At 37.3% G+C, this 21,255-nt stretch overlaps 1 protein-coding gene across 1 annotated transcript in view; it reads right to left on the bottom strand.

Annotated features, from left to right (window-relative positions):
- b4galnt4a (beta-1,4-N-acetyl-galactosaminyl transferase 4a) overlaps positions 1-21,255 on the bottom strand; it is a 208,197-nt gene that overhangs the window by 41,052 nt on the left and 145,890 nt on the right. Inside the window, exon 7 of the mRNA XM_030136564.1 lies at positions 19,572-19,639. Coding sequence (XP_029992424.1) covers positions 19,572-19,639 — 68 coding nt within the window. The remainder of the gene's footprint in view (positions 1-19,571; positions 19,640-21,255) is intronic.

Raw genomic sequence — 21,255 nt, 5'->3', positions numbered from 1 at the left:
ACAGAGAGGGAATCGTAAATGCTTTCTGTAAGTTGAAAAGAAAAACGCATTAGAGTGAATATCATTGGGAGGTAATTTCACACAGAATGCCACGCCAGAGGAAGAAAACACATAAAAGAGCAAGTGAAGGGCAAATGAGAGATGGAAGAGGGAATAATAGCTATTAGCATGTGACTCAGATGATGAGTAGAGGGCACAAAACAAGAGTCTAATTGCCTGACTAATTGGAGTCTTTGTTTCCAGTTTTTCTTCATTGGGTTGAACGGATAGAGACAGACAAAGGAGCACGAATGGGCTGGATAAAATAAGATGAGACTTCTGGTACTAAACAATACTCACACAGTATCATCTGGGCTCAAAGTCTGCCGGATTTGAAGAATGAAATATTTATTTGGCATGAATGCATATAGAGATTTCCTACCTACTGAGAGACAAACTCTTTTCACTCTCATATCTCAAAGAGCACTGTTGGACTGTGGATTTGTCAAAATAAATATAATAAACCCTCAATGAAAAATACCTGGAGTATGAACAGATAGATTGACATATGCGCAAAACTTTACCGATATTTACTAAATGTCTAAAAAACAAAAGTGCGTAATGTCGGTTTTTCCATTAAATCACAAATGCAAGGATTTGTTTATTTACTATCGCGAGATGACACGAGAAGTCATTCCATAAACATGACGACGAACGTAAATATGGTGTTGATTTACAGATATATAATGGATTAGATTTCTATTGTGCTTTTTTGGACACTCAAAGTACTTTACATTATTGACCCATTATTCATTCGCTCTCACATTCACCCTCTGGTGGTGGTAAACTACATCTGTAGGTAAACTACAGCTGCTCTGGGACAGACTGACAGAAGCGTGGCTGACAATTCGCACCTACGGCCCCTCCGACCACCACCAAACATTCATACACATTCATACACCAGTGTGAGTGGCACTGGAGGCAAGGAGGGTGAAGTGTCTTGCCCAAGGACACAATGGACTGACTCGGACAATGCAGGATTTGAACTGCCAACCCTTTGGTTTTTGGACGACCTCCTGAGCCATGGCTGCCCCTATATTCATTATTATTATATATTAGTCCTCTATCTCGTACTAAATTAAAAAATAATTGGGTTTCCTGGTGTGTCCACACACACCACGACATGTTTTTTCTTCTTCTTCGCTTGCTGTAACGTACGTCAGCATCCGTTTTTTTTAATTCACCTGACTCTAGTTGCGAAACAAGGTCTTTCCATTGCAGTTTTGCGTGATATACTATTTGCACTATGCCCAAAAAAAACACTTCTTGCCAGCACAAAAACTTTTAATCGAAAAATTAAACTTTTGGCGAAATTGCCGTTTTTCCATTTGGTAAATTTTTATGCACAAGCTATATTTGTGCAATTTGAGGGTCAACGGAAAAGCAACTACAGCAGTGGTTCCTAACCTTTTTTGGCTTGTGACCCCATTTTAACATCACAAATTTCTGGCGACCCTAGACATTCAAAATGGAGACATTTTTTGGCTAAAATTAACTTGCTTTTGATTATGTAATAGTTTGCTATACTATGTTGCAAATAAATGTTAATTTTAGACAACATTTTGGCTATATAATGTATATTATTATGGATGGAGGCAGAAAAGCCAGGTGTAGATTACTGCACAAAGTGAGAATTTTATTTTCCTTGGTCAGGATATGTACAGTCAGTCCAGCTTGTATTTCCAGGGCTGACAATTAATACTGAACAAACAAGAACTCAAACTATGAATTATGAAAGAGCTGCAGCATCTGAAACTGACCACAATGAACATTTGACAGATAAACAGTACCACAGTGCTTCAGTTTCAGCTTCAGTTTGTCATGTCTTTTATTTACTGGGATTGTCTCTCTCAACTCACCATATATTTTTTATTTGTAATTTCTTTCTTTCTTTTTTTTTTACCAACTACTAGAAATATTAGGCAACCCCATTTGAATTCTAGGCAACCACACGTGGGGTCCCGACCCCAAGGTTGAAAAACAATGGACTACAGACTCACATATACTCAGCATTACCACACTAACTTGCGCTGAGCAGAAACTGAGTGCTGAGAATTCGAGACAATAACGTTCCTGCCCTTGGTAAATACCAGCTCTTTTCTCTTCTTATTCTCCATCGTTCTGTCTCCTATCTTCCCGCCAGCTACAACAATTTCCCGATTCCTCTTTTCAAGTATCTCCTCTCCTTTTCCAACTCAATTTCTCATTAATGCTATCTGACTGTCACCCCCGTCCCTGTCTGTCTCTCTCTCTCTCGTCCTCTCTTGCCTGATTTCTCCCTTTTTTCGAATACCCACAGGTTGCCTTTAAATAAAAAGAGCGCTCTGCAAACGCGCTCCTCTCAGCCACATTAATGATACCAGTGTTTAGAGCTGCCCCAAGGAGACGCACAAACTTCACTTTTCTCCCCTTGCGCTCTCTCCCCTCTTCACTCCATTTCTCATGCATTCCTCTAATCCATCAGAGAGCTATCACACTGCTCTTCCCTGCAGCCTCAATAAATCCTCTTTCTGCCATTCCCTCCCTTCACTCCGTCCCCTCTCCCCTTGTCCCCTGGTCCCTCCATCTCCTTCTCCCTCGCCTCCTTTATCTCATCTGTCGCTTCTCTCCGGTGCTTCTCTTCTTCTCTTCTGCCTTCTATCTCCCGAAGTCCAATTCCCCCATATGTAATTATCTAATACAGCAAAATAGCATTACTATCTTCACTGCATTTCCTCTCAACACCTCCACGTCAACCTATTCTCACATTGATATCATATTAATACTCCTCCACTCCACTCCTACTGGTCCGAAAGTGTGGATGTTAAGAAATAAAAGACTTTATCGTATCTCACAATTCGTTTCTCTATGTGGGGGTTTTGTGCTACACTGGGAAGCATAAGCTGATAACATCACAGTGTAGTGCAACTACAGTTATTACAATATCATTATGTCAAGGTTAAGTAGTTGTGCATGAGCAAGCTATGAAAATATATATTAGAAAAGAAAGGAGGGCATCTGAAAATAAAGCTTGTTCTTATGTTATATATTTCTCTTTCCAAGTTAATATTACAAACAGATCTACAAACGAGCCTGGCCTGTGTACCCTCAGCCTCCTTTACCTGTGACTTATTTCTCTGTGTTGTAGATATCCTGTAGCCTCTATCCACCAACCACCACATTAATAATCTCATGGGTTTGGTGATGTGTGCCTTGGTGGATACCGTATTTAACATCAAACCTTTCATGCATGAATTATGAGAACCTTGGTCAATATTTTTTTTTCTTGAGTGTTTTTATTCCTCTTTAGGCATGAAAAAAGCAATGCAATTGAATTTTTTTTAATGAACCTATTTTTCATGGAGTTACAAAAATGTCCACTCAGCTGGACACCATGCGTTTAATTTTTGAAGCGAAGAAACATGCATTTAAAACTCATCATCAGAAAGTGATAAACTGTGTGAAAACTATGAAATAAAAACATTTTTAATGCCGCTAATCTAATGTTTTCTCACATTTTATCATACTCAAATACTAGTTATTACTCATTTCATGAAGATAATATCTTCCTGAGACTGAGGAAATTGACAATTTTAGCTTTTTTACACTAAAAAATTATCTTGTTTGGAAACTGCAAAATGCACCATTTTTTTCAGAAACATTTTTAAAATCATTTTTATTTATTGATTGATTTTTTTTAATGGAATGTCATTTGCAATGGACAGCATTTAAGTTAAACTGTCAAACTTTTGTCCCCTACATAGGACACAATGCATTGCTGGGTCTCAGGAGGATATGCAAAAAAAACAACAAAAAAACAAAAAAAACAAAACAAAACCTTTTTGTTTCAGAAAACTGTTAATTATTGTCTAATAACAATTAGCAATTGATTTACACATGTTACTGCAGATCAGGTTTATCAAGAACAGCAAAGTTACAATAATGGTATGAATTGCAGTGTTTGAGATGATGCGTAAGTGTCCACTGTGTTGGCTGATATGGAACTAAAACGACAAAACCCATGAATATACAAGAGAACAGCTGGAGAATAAACAATCCACTGTGGTGACCACTATGCATGAAAGGGTTAATTCATTCAATACAATACAGTCCTCACATGCTCAGTAACCAGACTAATCTATATTGAATGATACTTGGCTGTAAAGGGGCAACATGTAACAAAATGACCGAAAATTATCACTACAAATGCCGCATTTGCCCCATTGGCCCAATGGATAAGGCTGTGGGTTTGAGTCCCAGCTGTGGTGACAGCACTGGCCTTCACAACAGTAGTTTTGCACACTTATGTATATTCTTTTTTCTTATCATGTTGATATTTGTCTAATATTGTACAAATTGCTGTTCTAATTGTGCTTTAATAGAGTGTTTTAATATGTATAATACACTACCAGCCAACAGTTTGGACACACCTTCTCATTTAAATGACATGAGATAGACCACAGATGGCCACCAAGTGCTCAGCATCACTGGGAACTCCTTCAAAATTGTTGGAAAACATTTCAGGTAACTACCTCGTGAAGCTCATCAAGAGAATGCCAACAATGTGAAAAGCAGTAATAAAAGCAAAGGGTGGCTATTTTGAAGAATCTAAAATATAAAACATATTTTGAGTTATGTCAGTTTTTTTAAAACTACATAATTCCATATGTGTTCATTCATAGTTTTGATGCCTTCAGTGAGAATCCACAATGTAAATAGACATGAAAATAAAGAAAAAACAGGTGTATTCAAAGGTTTGACTGGTAGTGTACAGAATATGCAATATGTATATGTATGTGGGAAAAAAAAACAACAGAAAAAAAACTGAAAAGTAAAGAAATTATCAATGCTACAATATAAGCGTGTACATATATTTTGGCATTGATAATTGTTACACACAACAATTTCCCCTGGGATTAAAAAAGTGTTGTGATTCAGATTCTGAAATGCATTGGATTGTGGAAATATGCACTGAATCTCCTTATACTCATGGTCTGTCTGATTTCTGTGACCACTAGAGAGTCATGAGTCACTCTGCTGGTTTCCTATGATGAGGAAAACTAAAACCAAAGGGCCTTTGACCAAAGCATTGATGGCATGAGAACTGTGAAGAAACAACTTTTAGAGTCAATTTTTTTTTTGGTCAGTTGTTGATCCATGGTTCAGACTAAACCGTGACAGTTTTGACCTCATTCGGTTGATTCAAAACAGATCTTTAGTGCAGCCATTGACAACACAAACTGTATAGAAAACAGGTGGTTTCTGGTTTTACTGTGGCTGTTTTCTGTCTAAAAACAGAGCTAAGCTAACGGAGCTATAATGTACACTATCAGCTGATGCAGTACGTGACGATTATAAGTCACATTTTTATTTAGACTGACTGTCAAAATAACCTGTTACCGGCTTTTATTTGAAGTAGATGATACCATAACGCTGATGTGTGTACAAAATGAGCTTTATTCATTCTTCAGTGAGTGTTACAGTCTGTGGATACATTGCGTTGAATCGTTGGTGGTTTTGGTAACTGGAAGTGTGTTCTGGAATGTGACTTCTCCCTGGTGTTGTGAGTTTAGAATATCAATACCATATATAACCCATTTAATGAAACTAAAATCTTAACCCTTTCATGCATTAATTGTGAGACCCTTAGTCAAGATATTTTTCTTCAGTGTTTTTATTCCCCCTTAGGCATGAAAAAAACAATGCGATCAAGTTGTTGTTTTTTTTCTGTGGAGTTACAAAAATATCCATGCATTTAATTTTTCAAGTAAAGAAACGTGTTTAAAACCCAATATCAGAGAGGGATATGAAAACAATGAAATAAAAACATGTTTAATGCTGCTAATCTGATGTCTTCTCACATTTTTAACATATTCTAATGCTATTAATTCCTAACTTCATCGAGATAATGTGTAAAAAAAACCTTTCTTGTCTAACAAATAACAATTAATTTACACTCAAACATGTTAGTGCAGATCAGGTTTATCAAGAACAGCAGTTACAGTAATGGTATGAATGTCAGGATATAAGATGATGCGTAAGTGTCCACTGTGTTGGCTGATATGGAACTAAAACAACTAAACCCATTAATATACAAGAGAACAGCTGGAGAATAACTGTCCACTGGAGTGACTTATGCATGGAAGGGTTAAAATAACAGCTTTTGCATGATAGTAAAGGCATTACTTTCTACTTTAATATATTAAAAAATGATCTAGAGATTTTAAAATACTTCAGCTTAGTTCAGCTTCTATGCTCCACATGTCTGGAACAAACCAGAAAACCTCAGATCAGCTGAAACACTCAGTTCATTTAAATCGTTCTCAGCTGCATTTGAACAGAGTTTTTATTCATCACTTCTGATCTGGACTGTTTCTTTTAAGCTAAAAGTTTTTATCTGTTTCATCTGCTTAGCTGTTTCATCTATTCATGTTTTTTGGTTAGTTTGTTTGTTTGTTTTTCTCATGCATGTACTTTCATTGCTTCCATGCTGTAATGCTTTTAATGTTTTATGTAAAGCACTTTGAATTGTCTTGTACATGAAATGTGCTATAGAAATAAACCTGCCTTGCCTTCCCTTGTCTACTGTACTGCAGAGATATACAGACAAATGCAAACTCAGGTACATTTCCATCCACTACTACATGATCATGGTTGAAAAGGTTGCCCGTTAGATGTTGATGTTGCATAGAATAACATAACCTACCTGAGCTGTTGACTGAGGAGCTGAGAGACGTAAGGTTTGTGTACTTTCAGGCGGCTGACAGCTGCTGTGCATGAACCAAACTGAGCCGCTGGTCTGAATCATATGGTGTCATTTCAGAGTCTTTCAGAGTTTGTCACAGCCTTCATCTAAAATTTCTTTCTGCAACTCTTCGTATATGATAGCATTGCTGTTTTCCATCTAATATGGTATTTCTATTTGCTGTGTTAATTCAAGTGGCTGTGCTGTTTCTACAGAACCACCACTTTATCTTTTATCAAAAGTTGACTTCCAACCTCTAAAGTGTAAAAACATTTTCAGATAGTTTTTTAAATTATTATTATTATTATTTTTGGTGTTTCTACTCAGGTTTTTCATGTGCAAATTGAAAATGCAAATAAAAACATTTGGGAAGAAAGGTGCCCTTGAGTCTAAGCGTTAAGTTTAACTTCAGAACCACATCTCTGCCTGCGTTCGACATAAAGTAAATAGGAAGTAGCCTTGAGGTGTACTCGTTGGACCAATTTTGACATCTTTTCATTCATGTAGGGCTGGTAAGCACAACAGGAAACACACTTCCCAAAAAGCAACCTTTATCAGCACCATGTACAGTTGGTGAGAAAACAACATTCAGACTTAAAAAAAACAAGTGAGAAAAATATACGTAAACTGAGAGACACAGTTTTTCATGGCTGGAAATAGCTCTCTGTGTAAAAAAAAAAAAAAGATGTTTGATGCTGAACTTATCAGAATGTTTCCTCCAGTGTGATGTATTGATGGATTCGGTAGAAAATTAATGACAATATTAGTAGGTTTATTGATCTAGACATTTGGTGATATGCAGTTCAGGCATATCTATGATCTGAAACTATCCAAACTGAGTTGATTTATAGTTTTACTGTGGCTGAAGTTGCTCATGAAGATTAGACGTAGGATTTGTTATACTGACCAGCTGTCTGAGGTTTTGTTTAAAGGAGAAAACGTGTTGTGCCAGAGATTTGATAGATTTACTGTTAAAAATAAGCTTTTATTACTTTTTTTTTTCAGTAAGTGACAGGCTTAGCATTCATTCAGTGGTGTTAAGGGCTTTCTGGTACACCACTGTCCCCTGTTATTGGTAACTGAAGTTGACTCTTGAATCTCAAAAATGCAAATAACTCCTTTTACCATTTTTATATTATAATGGTGTACCTCTGGAGTGCCATGGGTGACACTTGACCTGACTACTTCACACATCAAGGACACAGTTCACGATGACATGGTCTCATAATAAGAGTCCCTTTTCCTTCTCTCTCCCTCTTGATTAACAATGGATTCACATTTTCTATGCTTTGTTTATACCACTGTATTGCTATGCCCCTTTGTCATCTGAAGTTTTTATTATTATATGTGAATTGTGCTTTTATTTAGGAAAAAAGAAGCACCAGTGCACTGTACTGCTGTTGTTCATCTTTCACTATAGATATCCGTCATTAATTCATGATGACCGTCTAGACCAATGAAGTACTGAGCCCTTTGTTGTGTGTTCAAATGGAGGCCTGCATTATCATTGCATCACAATGTCTTCTTGCTGTTGTCAGTTCAGTAACTTGCAGTTGTAGTCAAAAATATGTTGCAACTCAGAAAGAATAATCCCTCAAGGCTGATACTACTCATTCTCATAAGAATAGACTGACATGAGGTCACAGTGGTCATGACCTTTAATCAAAATAATTTCAAGTCATCCTTGAATCTAAAAAAAAAAAAAAAAAAAAAAAAATCTGTCAGACTGCTCTTTAGATATCTTATTATAAATGAACTGATGGTGTGAGTGACTGAAACATTGGTTGACAGACACACTTTCTTATGGAACTAACCTAAAAAAATCAATAAACATCAGTCATCAGTCCATCAGTCTCTACTTTATGTGATTGTTGCGATCTTATGCAACTTTTCTGGACATGTCCAAAATTGTATGGCTCCTGATGTGAAATATACAAATGGTTCTCTGACATATATCACTGTGTGTTCCAGCCTGAGCCTGAGATTGTATTATTTGGCTACTCTCTGTCATTAAGGACTCATGATCTGTCTGCCCAGAGCACTATCATGAATGGGATGAGGATCGCAAAAAGGCTTACCTGACCTCTGTGCTTCACATGGAGAAGATCAGATACAACATGAGTAATAATCTAAAGACATTTATAAGATTTGGCAGCCTTTTTTGGACCATATGGCTCAAATCAATGAAGACCTTGACCAGGGAAGTGTTCCATAACACGCCACTCACCTCTTTATTTTTTGTAGGAATCTGTGTGGAATCTAGCCAGTTTAACCCTTTCATGCATACTGGTCACTACAGTGGACAGTTATTCTACAGCTGTTCTCTTGAATATTCATGGATTTTGTTGTTTCAGTTTCATATCAGACAACACAGTGGACACTTATGCATCATCCCATACAGTGTAATTCATATCATTTCTGTAACTTTGCTCGTCTTGATAAACCTGATCTGCAGAAACATGCATTAGTGTAAATTAATTGTTATTTGTTAGGCTAAGTTTTTTGTTTGCATATTATCTCCATGATGTGAGAAATAACTAGCATTAGAATATGTTAAAATGTGAGAAAACATCAGATTAGCAGCATTAAAATGTTTTTATTTAATTGTTTTCATCTCACTTTCTGATATTGGGTTTTAAACACGTTTCTTTACTTGAAAAATTAAATGCATGAACATTTTTGCAACTCCATGAGAGAAAAAAAAAAAAAACTCAATCGCAATTTTTTTTTCATGCCTAAGGAGGAATAAAAACACTCAAAAAAATCTTGACTATGGTTCTCATAATTTATGCATGAAAGGGTTAACAGTGATGCAACATCATGTACCTTATCATCTTGAGTTGTATGCCCTATTTAGTTTTATTTTTACATTTTTTTTTATAAATATATTGTGTATCCTTCTTTTTTGCATATTTTTTTTTCTTCTTTGTATCCCTGTAAGTTACTTGGCTGTTTTGAAAAAAAAAAAAAAAAATATTGAACACAAAAAAACATACTTGAGAAAAAAAGTATTTAAAAATGTATGCATGATAAATCTGCATATGATAACAGAAATGCTTTGACGACCTCTGTCTCTCCACATCGTAGATATTCCCAGCATTGCTTTCAAAACGGATAACATGTCCGTTCCCTGGATGCTTAGGATCTCATTTCTGTGGTTCCTCGATCTGGTCTGACCCTCTGTCATCATTACTGTCGCTAATCACGTCTGGCTCGAAGCAGCCCTGTGTTACAGTTTGGTTGTACTCATGCATTAGTGCCAATCAGATGTCCACTACGCACACACACTCAAACATGGATTTGTGTCTCAGCAGGCTGCCATCACTCACAGAAACAGATGACAGAGAGAAGACCTGAGGGAAGTGTGTGGGACAGACGAGACATTGCAGCTTTCTGGCGGAACAGTTTCATTCAAATTCAACCACTACAGTTATCAACCAATTACCTTGAGCCTGGGGAGGTTGGCGTTGAGGCTGGTATTCACAGTCACATACAATCAGGATACGAGTGCAGGGATGCATACACAAAGTGGGAAATGTAGAGACACATACACTCACATAGAAGTGAACAGACATTATGAGACAGTGCAGGTGCTCTCCTTTCACGCTGAGCAGAGTGCTGCATTCAATCTGTCTCCAAACTTAATCAATATTCCTATGATGTCATGAGCACAAGTACTATGCTTTCCTCTCTAAACGCTTGAGTCTTCTCACCAGCTAATAGTCAGCAGTGCTTAAGTGATTCAATTATAGATACTCAGAGATCCCGCAGTGAAGTAACTGGTCATTCTCCAATAGGTTTCCTTCATTGTTGCTGGGAAAGGCAGTTAACTCTCGCCTTCAAACTATTATCGGTCTTCGGAGGTTTTCTGTTAAGCCATGTGGATAGAAAACAAATGGGAGTTTAAAAAGTGTGAAAAAGGGAAAGAAAGACCAGAAGGAGAATGTGACAAAATGAAACAAAATAAAATACATGTAAGTAAGATGATATGAACTGTGCTTGTGCAAAAAAAAAGGAAAAAAAGAAAAAAAAAAAAGAAGCTACAGCTCACATCAGCACCCACACATCAGTAGAGAATTGGCCGTAAATGTCATATCCTGCAAATGTGAACCGAAAGCTGCTGCTTCAAAATGCCAGTTGCGGCAGACAACCTTGGAATCCTTTTCAGAATTTCCTCCTCAACACACGACTGTCGCAGCCATTTTTAATTTCAATCATTACGCTACACTGCAAACGTAGATGTGAATGCTGTCTTTTCTGAGATGCACAGATCATCTTAATAACTTTCCCACATTTCCTTAAAGCATTTCTTTTAATCCGTGACCTTATTCTTGCCATGTTAAGAAGATTCAACCAGCATTCATTAAGTCCCAATACCTTTCAAACAATATTCTCTCTAATCTTCAAGTGACTGTCAATCACATCTAAGCTGTTCAAAGGACTCTGAGATATTTCATGTCAAACACAGCGTCAGAATAGCTCAGTATGCAACTCAGCACAGTTCAGTTTATGGAATTTTAGCAAATGTCAGTCTCAACGGCGTTGTCTATACAGCCTGAGGCTCCAGTAGCTGTGTCAGAGAGTGAAGATAGTGTTGACAGGGTTATCTGGGTTCCTTATCTGACTACTTCACTGTCACTCAACAAGCTGTTGTGACAGCAGCTGGCAGGCACTGGCAAACGATCACTTCACAGGTATAAGCAGAGGCGGAAACAAAGAGTTCCACAGACAAAGGAGACACTTAGTCTTTTTCCAAAGTCTGAAGAATTACTTGTAGCGGCATCACAAAGGACAAGTAGGTTGTTGTTGGTTGTTAAACTTTGATTTAATGTTGTCAGGTTTTTTTTGTTTTTTTTTGCTGTTTTATAGTTCATTTAGAAAGCAGAATTTTATACAATACACTGTTTAGGAATTACATAATGAGTTCTATTATAAAGTCAGAATCTTGTTTAACTTGTAACTTGCTTAAAGGAGTCCTTGTTTTTTGTTTTGCTAAACCCACTTTCATTAGTCTTTGGTAACTTTATTTGTGTATTTGGACCCTAACAGTTCGAAAAGTTTAAATTTGAACCCTTCAGGTGCTGCTAAGCTATCTTTTTATTCATTCCGGCAACAATCGAGTGGATTTCTACAACCTGTTTCAACTCCCGCTTAATTTGTTACGTTTTCTAGCTAGTTACGGCACGACATTTGCACATATAATGTCAAGACTTCCGACAAACATTTCTCTGAGTACGACAAAATTGTTTGTCAGTAGCAGCGGTTGCAGTAAAAACTGAAAATATATCCAAACTTTGAGCTGATTACCTAAAATGTTCAGTTGTTGGTTGTATTAATTAACACAAGTGGCTGAATGGGACAGAAAGCACAGTCAACAACATGGAGGGGGTGGGGCATGAAGTGGCTGATTTGCATTTAAAGGGCCAGCACTCAAAATGACCTTTCTGGTGTCATTACTCAGAAATAGGGTTGAAGATGGACCTGTGGAGTTGAATTAATGAAGAATTCAGACCCAAACAGAGCATTTACAGTTTATGTAGACCACAGGGAAATGTTTTAAAATGCATTATTCCATTTAAAAAAAAGGAAAATATGACTCCTTTAAGCGTAACTATAGCTTGTAAGAACAATATGTATATAAAATACTCCATCATGTAAGCCTATGTAACCTATAAAAAAATCTGATTTTTTTCCAAAATACAAACAACAGGGACTAGAATCAGATCTTGACAAGACAAATAAGTGCTCTAAGTCTAAACCTGAAAATGTTTGGCATTTAGGATACTCACATTTCATTTAGCTTCATTTCATGTCAGATACAGGTCAGATATAAACCACACAGTTTTTTCTCTTTAACTCCCAACAAAAAAATCCACTCAACATAAGCACTGTATTAACAAAAAATGTCCATGAAAATGCAAAAACACTGTTGAAGCACTGTCAAGAGCATCCCAAACCAACAGGTGGCAATATAACCTTAACCCTAAAGCCATGTTGGACAATTATAACCTTGGAGAAAAGTCAGTACGGCTACCAGCAGTGGCATTGGAATCATATGTAGGATGCAGAATTATGTAGTTTACCACCAGTTCTATTTTTCCATGTCTGCCATTGCACAAAATTGCCTCATGTACAAAGACGATAACATCATAGGCTGATATTTCAAGCCAAAAAAATCTCCCTGTTCACAAACTTTTGGAATATCTTGACTCTGAAAGACCTGAACCTGAAACTAAAATGCACAGAAAAAGCAAAATTTTGGAAAATACCCATATATGCTTGGCATTTCCTTACACAAATACATACCATCACTCCAAATAGTTTGAGTCATTACTTCCAGGTGGTCACAGCCAGGTGGTGTAAATGACAACCAGATCTCCCAAACAGGTGTACTCATCCAACTATCCCATCCTTCCCATCTATGCAAATTGTTACCTTGGTTGGACAATCACATCACACCACACCGTGATATAAAGAAGACGAGACTCCGTCATCAGAGACAAACAAAGGGGATTTGAGGAAAGCATCATTTCTGTCAGTCATTGCACAGCGTGTGTCTGTGTCGCTGTTATCACTGTATAGTATACACAGAAAACCTTTACCATTTTCTACCCATTTCCCTGTTATAGCTTTAAATTCGTTTTTCAAAATGTAATTGTGACTCTAGGCTGAGCAAAATGTAAGCAGCAGGTCATAAAATAGGGGGTGGAGAACAGGCAGCAAAGGAGAGAGCGAGAATGAGGGGCTGATGGGAAAAATGTGGCACAATTTACCGTAGATGAGGTTAGCGCACCTGAAAGCCCAGTCACCCAAGACATATAGAAATCACAGAGGGACTGCCAAGTGAAGGGTGTTTGCCTGTGGTTTAAAATTATACAGTATATTTGTGCCTGCGCGTGTATATGTGTGAAATGTGTATAGGCGTGTGCGAGTACGCTTGTTTGTTTCAGTGCCCTTTGACTGCATCGCGTGGAGACCTCCAACGAGTGAAGTGTATCAAGTGAACCTCTCAACAACAATATGTTTCATACCCTGACAATATGATTCAACCCTGCAGCAGCCATTAGTCACTGTTCACTCAGCTCTACTACAGTCAGCTGTATGGCTCCAATGAACCGAGACATATAAATAACTGCAGTCCAAAGCTCAAAAAGGAGAAAAGAGGAAAAAAAAAAAAAAAAAAAGTGCTAATGCCTTTTGTGTTTCATTTTGCTCTCCTCTGTGCAATCACATTTCTGAAGGCTTCTCTTTGTTTGGCTGTGTTCTGCTCGTGCTCAGCTCCATTCTTTGATGGAGTAAGAGCTGTTTTAAATTGCAGTACTGATTAGAGCTGTGTGCAACTTCACTGTAGTAGATTGGAGTCTGTGAATAGACTCAAACTGCCCTACACTACCCCTGCAATAACCAACTACACACATGCAACCTTAAGTTAGCCATAGCCCCGTGTGAAATAACTAATAACTTCCATATCAGCATTTTATCTACAGAATCAAATATGCTATTCTAGAAACTTCTCGTTCATTCGATTATGTTCAATAATTTATTTTATCAGGTTTATAAATGTTTCAAATTACCAACTGATAAAATCTGCAGTAATGAATGATTATTATTGCTGTACTGACATACTCTGGCGCATTTTTTTTTTTTTTTAAGAAAATGATATCTTGTTCTGCTCTGCAAAACTAATTTGCTCATTTCAATTCTATCCCACCTAATTTGCAGAATATCTTTTTATGAATCCATGGTAATTAATCCTGCTGCACACAATTTCCCTAGCTCAGAAGCATATCAGCTTTTGCTATAAACAGGTTCAGACTTACGGTCTATGAGGGACAGATGTTGTACGGTGAAACAAAGGGAACATGTGGAACATGATATATGAAGCGTATTTGCCTCGTTTCATTGAAATCATCACATGCAGATGGGGATTTCAAATGGCGCAGTATTTACATGCATATGCACATTAATGCAGACACACGTACAGCGTACCGCTAGCACTTAAAAACATGTCTTACATACACCCACATGGAAATGTCAAAGCAGACTTTGCCTAATTATCTTAAGCTAGACTTTGATGCTGTCTTTGACACACTTTCCCTGGAGCTCATGATGGAGTGTAGCTATGACATAAAAACAGATTTGACTTAAGTCATTAGCTCCTTCCATCCTGCCCTCAACTCCCAAAACCCTACAGTTTTTCCAGCTGTTTTGTTTCTGGTACATGCTATTTCACGAGCTGACATCAGAACTGTGGATCAGGATAGACGTTAAACGATGCTTTAGGTACTAAGACACAGCTGGTGTTTGCATGTTAATGTTTGATAGGTGATATTTCCAAAAGACAGAAAACATATAGACACTGAAGGGTCGTGTTGCTACTGGTAACATGCACATCTTCCATATAAGCATACATTTACACATATACATTGTTCCCATAAAGTTAATAACAAGTGCAATGATTAAATACTGAGTTCCAGTTACATGTTATCTACAAAGAATAAATCACATTGTCATAATCATTTCATGGGAAGAGGTAAAAATATTGTATTCCAATTTTATGGGCAACAGTGTATATTACTATTGATTCCTTCCTTTCCTGTCACGTGGAGACCTTAGCCTATCCCTGCTACCAATGGGAGATATTATTATTATTACCCCGCCCCCCCAAGGGGAGGTAAGGGGTATTGTTTTTGGTTCAGTTTGTTTGTTTGTTTGTTTGTTAACACTCTAGCAGCAAAACTATTAATTGAATTCATACCAAATTGGGTTTATAGATTGCAAGTGACCCAGAATGGATGTGGTTACATTTTAGGAACAGTAGGTCAAAGTTCAAATTTGGTATGAATTTTCAAAATCTTTTTTCTTCTCCCATTTATTTATAATGGGCAAAATTTCAAATGTCTGTAGCAGCAAAACTACTATTTGAATTCATACCAAACTGGGTTTATAAATTGCCATTGACCCAGAATAGATCTGGTTACATTTTGGGAACCGTAGGTCAAAGTTCCAATTTTTTATGATTTTTTTAAATCTCTTTTTTCCCCCATTCTCTTATAATGGGCAAAATTTCACATGTGTGTAGCAGCAAAAGTACTGGTTGAATTCATACCCAATTAGGTTTATACATTGCCAGTGACCCAGAATAAATGTCATTACATTTTGGGAATGCCAGGTCAAAATTTAAAATTTTTATGAATTTTTAAAAATCTTTTTTCTTCTCCTATTTACTTATAATGGGTGAAATTTCAAATGTCTATAAAAACAGCAATTTTGTTTCAATTTACTTCAAACTTGGCACATATATAGAGGCAACTGATATGTTGAGATCACCACACGCATAGACATGATGACATCAGCTGGATTGATGCCAAAATAAGCTACAATGCGTGCGAGGGGTGGGGTTTCTTGTGCCTGGAACCACTTGTTACTACATTAGTTTATTACAATGGCACTTATGAGTGGGTGGGTTATATTAGAGGGCAACTAAACATTTAGACTCAAAGATAATATGTTGGAATCAGCAAAATGAGCAAGGATTGTAAGGATCTGAGCAACTTTAACAAGGGTCAAATTGAGATAGAGGGTAAACAATCAGAATATCGAAAAAGAGCATAAAAAAAAATGCAAGTCTTTTTGGGTGATCCTGATCTGCAATGCTTAGAATGTACCAAAAATGGTCTAATGAAGGGCAACTTAATTTGAGGGGTTTGCTTGACAGAAAAACACTAAGTTATGACTAACGAAACAGTATATGCATATTTTATGTAACCACTCGTGAACCCATTTACACAGGATAACATGTAAAGGCACATCCACACTTTTTAATTCTGTCATATTCTGACTCAGTGCTTAGTTACTCTGTTGCTATCTTGTTAATGTCAGAGAATGTAACATGTTTGTCAGACTGGAAATAAAAATAAATGGTCTTAATTTTCCCCTCTTCCATTCTGCCTTTGTTTCTACGGCTACATCTTTTGTCATTTCTCTGCGTTCCCTTGTTGTCTGGAGTGCCTGCTGTGCTACCCAGGCACAGTTAATCCTCTGCACACAAACACCAACAGGTCCTGGCCTGTGATCAACTCCTAACAGGATTAATGACACTTCATTCATTATATAATACATTCTGATTCTGTTTGTGCAAGCTCATATATTGAATGATCACAGACACCAGAAGAATTCTTTCTAAACCTAATAAAATGCACACATTTGAGCATGTTTTAGAAACCAGTTTTAGGTGGTTTTTGTCAAGTGATTTTTAGCTTACCGGCAGACAAATTTTCCCATTACAAGAGGTAGGAAGTGGATTGATATAATAAATCAGTAAGTATCAATGATATCAAGTTGGACTTTGAATTTTTTACAGATCTGATTGGAATATGTCCAAAACATGGGCTATTTCTCTAATGTAATAAATACACATAACTGGGTGATAATAAATGGCATCTGGATACATTTCCCAAAGCTTTTAATTTGGCCGGTAAGCTACAGGGCCATTGGTCCTATTTTTCATGCTTTTGTCATGTTGTGACATATTATAAACCAATGTACATAAAATATGTATACAAAGAAATCTAAGAATGGTATGATGTATATGCAGAATTCATGACTTTTAGCAGCAGTGTTTTTATGCTACAGGGGTCATATTTTGCTAAACCCACTGTTATTAGTCTTTGGTTCATTTATTTGTGTATTTTACAATTACACAAGTCAGCTTACTATCACCTCAAGAACATTTCTAGGATTAAAGGACTGATGTCGCAGCAAGACCTTGAAAAACTTGTCCATGCATTCATATTTAGTCGAGTTGACTACTGTAACAGTATCTTCTCTGGTCTGCCTAAAAAGTCTATTCGACGACTGCAACTGATCCAGAATGCTGCTGCTCGAGTCCTCACTAAGACCAAGAGAGTGGACCACATCAGCCCAGTTCTGAGGTCTCTACACTGGCTCCCTGTCTCTCAGAGAATAGACTTCAAAATTCTCTTACTAGCATATAAAGCACAGAATGGTTTAGGCCCAAAATACATTAGAGACCTTCTAGTCCAGTATGAACCATCCAGACCACTCAGGTCATCTGGTACAGGTCTGCTCTGTGTTCCCAAAGTCAGAACTAAACATGGAGAATCAGCGTTCAGTTTCTATGCTCCGTATATCTGGAACAAACTACCAGAAAATATCAGGTCTGCTGAGAGTCTGAGTTCTTTTAAGTCCAGGTTAAAGACTCACCTGTTCACTGCTGCCTTTGACTAAAAGGCTTTTGACTTTTTAAATTTTATATTCTCTTTGAAACTCTGCACTGCAACTTTTACTTTAATATGTGTGTGTTTCTATTTTTATTTTATTTTATTCTATTTTATTTTATTTGATTTTATGTGTTGTTTTCTTACTCGCTGTTTTTAATCACCTTTTATATGTTTCTTTTATAATGTTTTAAATGTGTTTCTTTTTGTTTCTTTTATTTCAATGTCCTGTGTGAAGCACCTTGAATTGCCTTGTTGCTGAAATGTGCCATACAGATAAACTTGCCTTGCCTATTTTCAGACCCTAACAGTTCATAAAGTTTGAATTTGAACCCTCCAGGTGCTGCAAAGTTATCTTTATATTCATTCCAGCAAAAATTGAGTGGATTTCTTCTACTCGTTTCAATTCCTTCTTAATTTGTTACGTTTTATAACTAGTTACATCACAACATTTGCACATATAAGGTCCAGACTTCCAATGCACATTTCTCCGAGTACGACATAATTGTTTGTCAGCGGTAGCGATTGTAGTCCATACCAGAAATATGTCCAAACTTCGAGCCGATTACCTAAAATGTTCAGCTGTTGGTTGTATTAACAAACTCAAGTGGCTGAAAGGGACAGAGCAGCACAGTCAACAACCTGGAAGGGGGTGGGGTCATGTGCATTTAAAGGGCCAGTGCTCAAAATACCCTTTCTTGCGTAATTTCTCAAAAATAGGGTTGAAGATGGGCCTGTAGAGTTTAATCAATGAAGAATTCAGACCCACGCATACATTTACAGTTTAAGTAGACCACAGGGAAATGTTTTAAAATGCATAATTCCATTTAAAAAAGCAAAATATCACTCCTTTAATATCAATATAGCATATAACAAAAACAGCTCCACTATAAGTTTGTTTTCCTATTCTTTTCTCTGTGTTAATCATTCCACTTGTACCATTTATCCTCGTTAAAAAAAATTCTAAACCTTAACTACAAATACCATTGGCAGCGTGTGTTTTTGAATAATTTAAGGCGGCACTCTAGTTTGTGCTTTATTCCATCAAGCGAATGCAGCAACCCAAAGGATCAGGAGCTATGTTTTAGGATCTCTTCCCTTTTTTGCATAATCATATCAACTTGACAATGACTTTAGAAGGAAACTGGCTGTAGATCAAGCCTCAAATTAAAGGCTACTTTTATTCATAATGCTCTTTGCAATTATTACAGAGGAAAGATATGTCAAATTTTAGAGGAGCTAATAGGTTAATACAGTTACATCGTACATTTAAAGAGAGAGGCCTGTTATCAGCCCATAACACCTGATAAGCAACAGGATTCCTCTTGTATGAGCCATAAAAGCCCTTGGAAGCAATTATGCAGTAAAAGAGGCTCTACACAGAGCATTACTTGTAAAGTGTGCTACTTAACAGGTAAGAAACACTTAACCAGTGACAGTGACAAGATCAAAAGCTTAAAAGGTGATTCATTTGTTGAGCTTAATGTTAGAAGTTAACTGGAATTTCTTGTAGACTCTGTGCTGGATTAAGTGTGAAATTAATGTACGTGTCTGTCACAGGTACTTACTGCACCGACTTGGAGGACTGGGACCTGAACTTGCTGAACTCGCCTGGAGCGGTCCACTCTGTACCCAGCTGGAACACACAAGATGGGAGACACAGATCTTAGAAAGTGCAAAAAAAAAAAAAAAACAGGAGGGAGGAAGAGTGTGTGCGTCTGAGAGCAGCATATGAACAGCATAAGAAATGATAGAAGAATTCTTTGCAAGTGAAGAGTATTCAACTGCAAAATCATTCATAGATGGGTTGGTCGCTGGAAAGAGACACCGCAAAAATCTGATTACTTTCCTGGTTGTGATAGCTCAGCAAATGAAGATTCATTGAAGAAATAGTGTAATACGCCCTGAAGCAATAGGGAGAGTCAGTCAGGAGGCAAGCTCTGATAGGCGAAGTGAGCAAACAAAATGAGAGCTAATGGCTACAAACAGACAGAAAATGGGGAAGAATGATACTCTGCCAATTCTGAGTCTAAGACAGCGGCTCATCAGGACCCCCGGGGCTCCCGTTCCAGCCCTGCGGTCAAATCAGTGCCCATTCATTTCCTCAGCAAGCCAACAAGACTAATTAGGGCCCCTGCTGCTGATGATTCCAAAGTGAAAGAAAAAGGCTAAGATCACAGTGGGGATGCCTCTAATTGTTTGTGCTGGGCACACTTTGGGGGGTTTAAAATGGTCAAAAGACACCACGGTGCATGGTGACAGAATACAATGGCCTCTCTACTTGTAAATAGCTGCTGATCTTCACTCTGGGTACCCCAATGTTTTTATGGACTGCAGCACCCACAGTAAGACACTCCTTTAAGGTAACGGCACACATATAAAATTGCAATCCTGCTATGGCACCTCTGAATGTGTTTACTGGCATAAGAAGAGAGCCGCTATGGGAAGAAAACCTCAAAAACAGGCAGTAATGTCTTTCCAAAACCAACCAGGCCCCTGGCAGTGCTAAAGTCTCAGAGAGTCTCTGTGAAGCAGTTGGCTGCAGAGGACGGGGGCACAATGCGTGCTACTGTGCCTTCACTGTGAAGCCCGCAGCACGGTGTTGCAGTAGTACATTTCCACGCCAACAGCCTCCTCGCATATTCCTCCACCAGTACAGTATAAGGAAGAATGACAGTACACAATATCACTCAGTGAGAATATGTAAATAAAAAAAACAAAAGGTCATATATTAAAGTCCTCCTCCACAAAGCTTTTTCTTTTCTTTTTCCCACGTAGTTCTCTCTGATGTTTGAGCTTCATTGTGCAGAATGATGCAGTGGAGTGTGTTGCATATTCAGATGTACTATGTTTTTAAATGAAGAAAGTACAAGAGATTTGAATGGAACACTATTTAAGGAGCTAAGGTAAGGTTCTTCTTTAGGTCCTAAAGTGTTCTGTCATACAAGGATTAACCCTTTGATGCATAAGAACCTTAGTCAAGATTTTTTTTTCCTGAGTGTTTTTATTCCTCTTTAGGCATGAAAAAAACAATGTGACAGAATTTTTTTTTAATGAACCTATTTTTTATGGAGTTACAAAAATGTTCACTCAGCTGGACACAATGCGTTTAATTTTTGAAGCAAAGAAACATGTATTTAAAACACAATAACAGAAAATGATAAACTGTGTGAAAACTATGAAATAAAAACATTTTTCATGCAGCTAATCTGCTGTTTTCTCACATTTTAGCATACATTAATGCTAGTTATT

Source organism: Sphaeramia orbicularis, chromosome 6, assembly GCF_902148855.1.
Source record: "Sphaeramia orbicularis chromosome 6, fSphaOr1.1, whole genome shotgun sequence".
Classification (NCBI taxonomy): domain Eukaryota; kingdom Metazoa; phylum Chordata; class Actinopteri; order Kurtiformes; family Apogonidae; genus Sphaeramia; species Sphaeramia orbicularis.
Note: the sequence above shows the minus strand (reverse complement) of the source record. Positions and strands in the feature narration are given on the sequence as shown.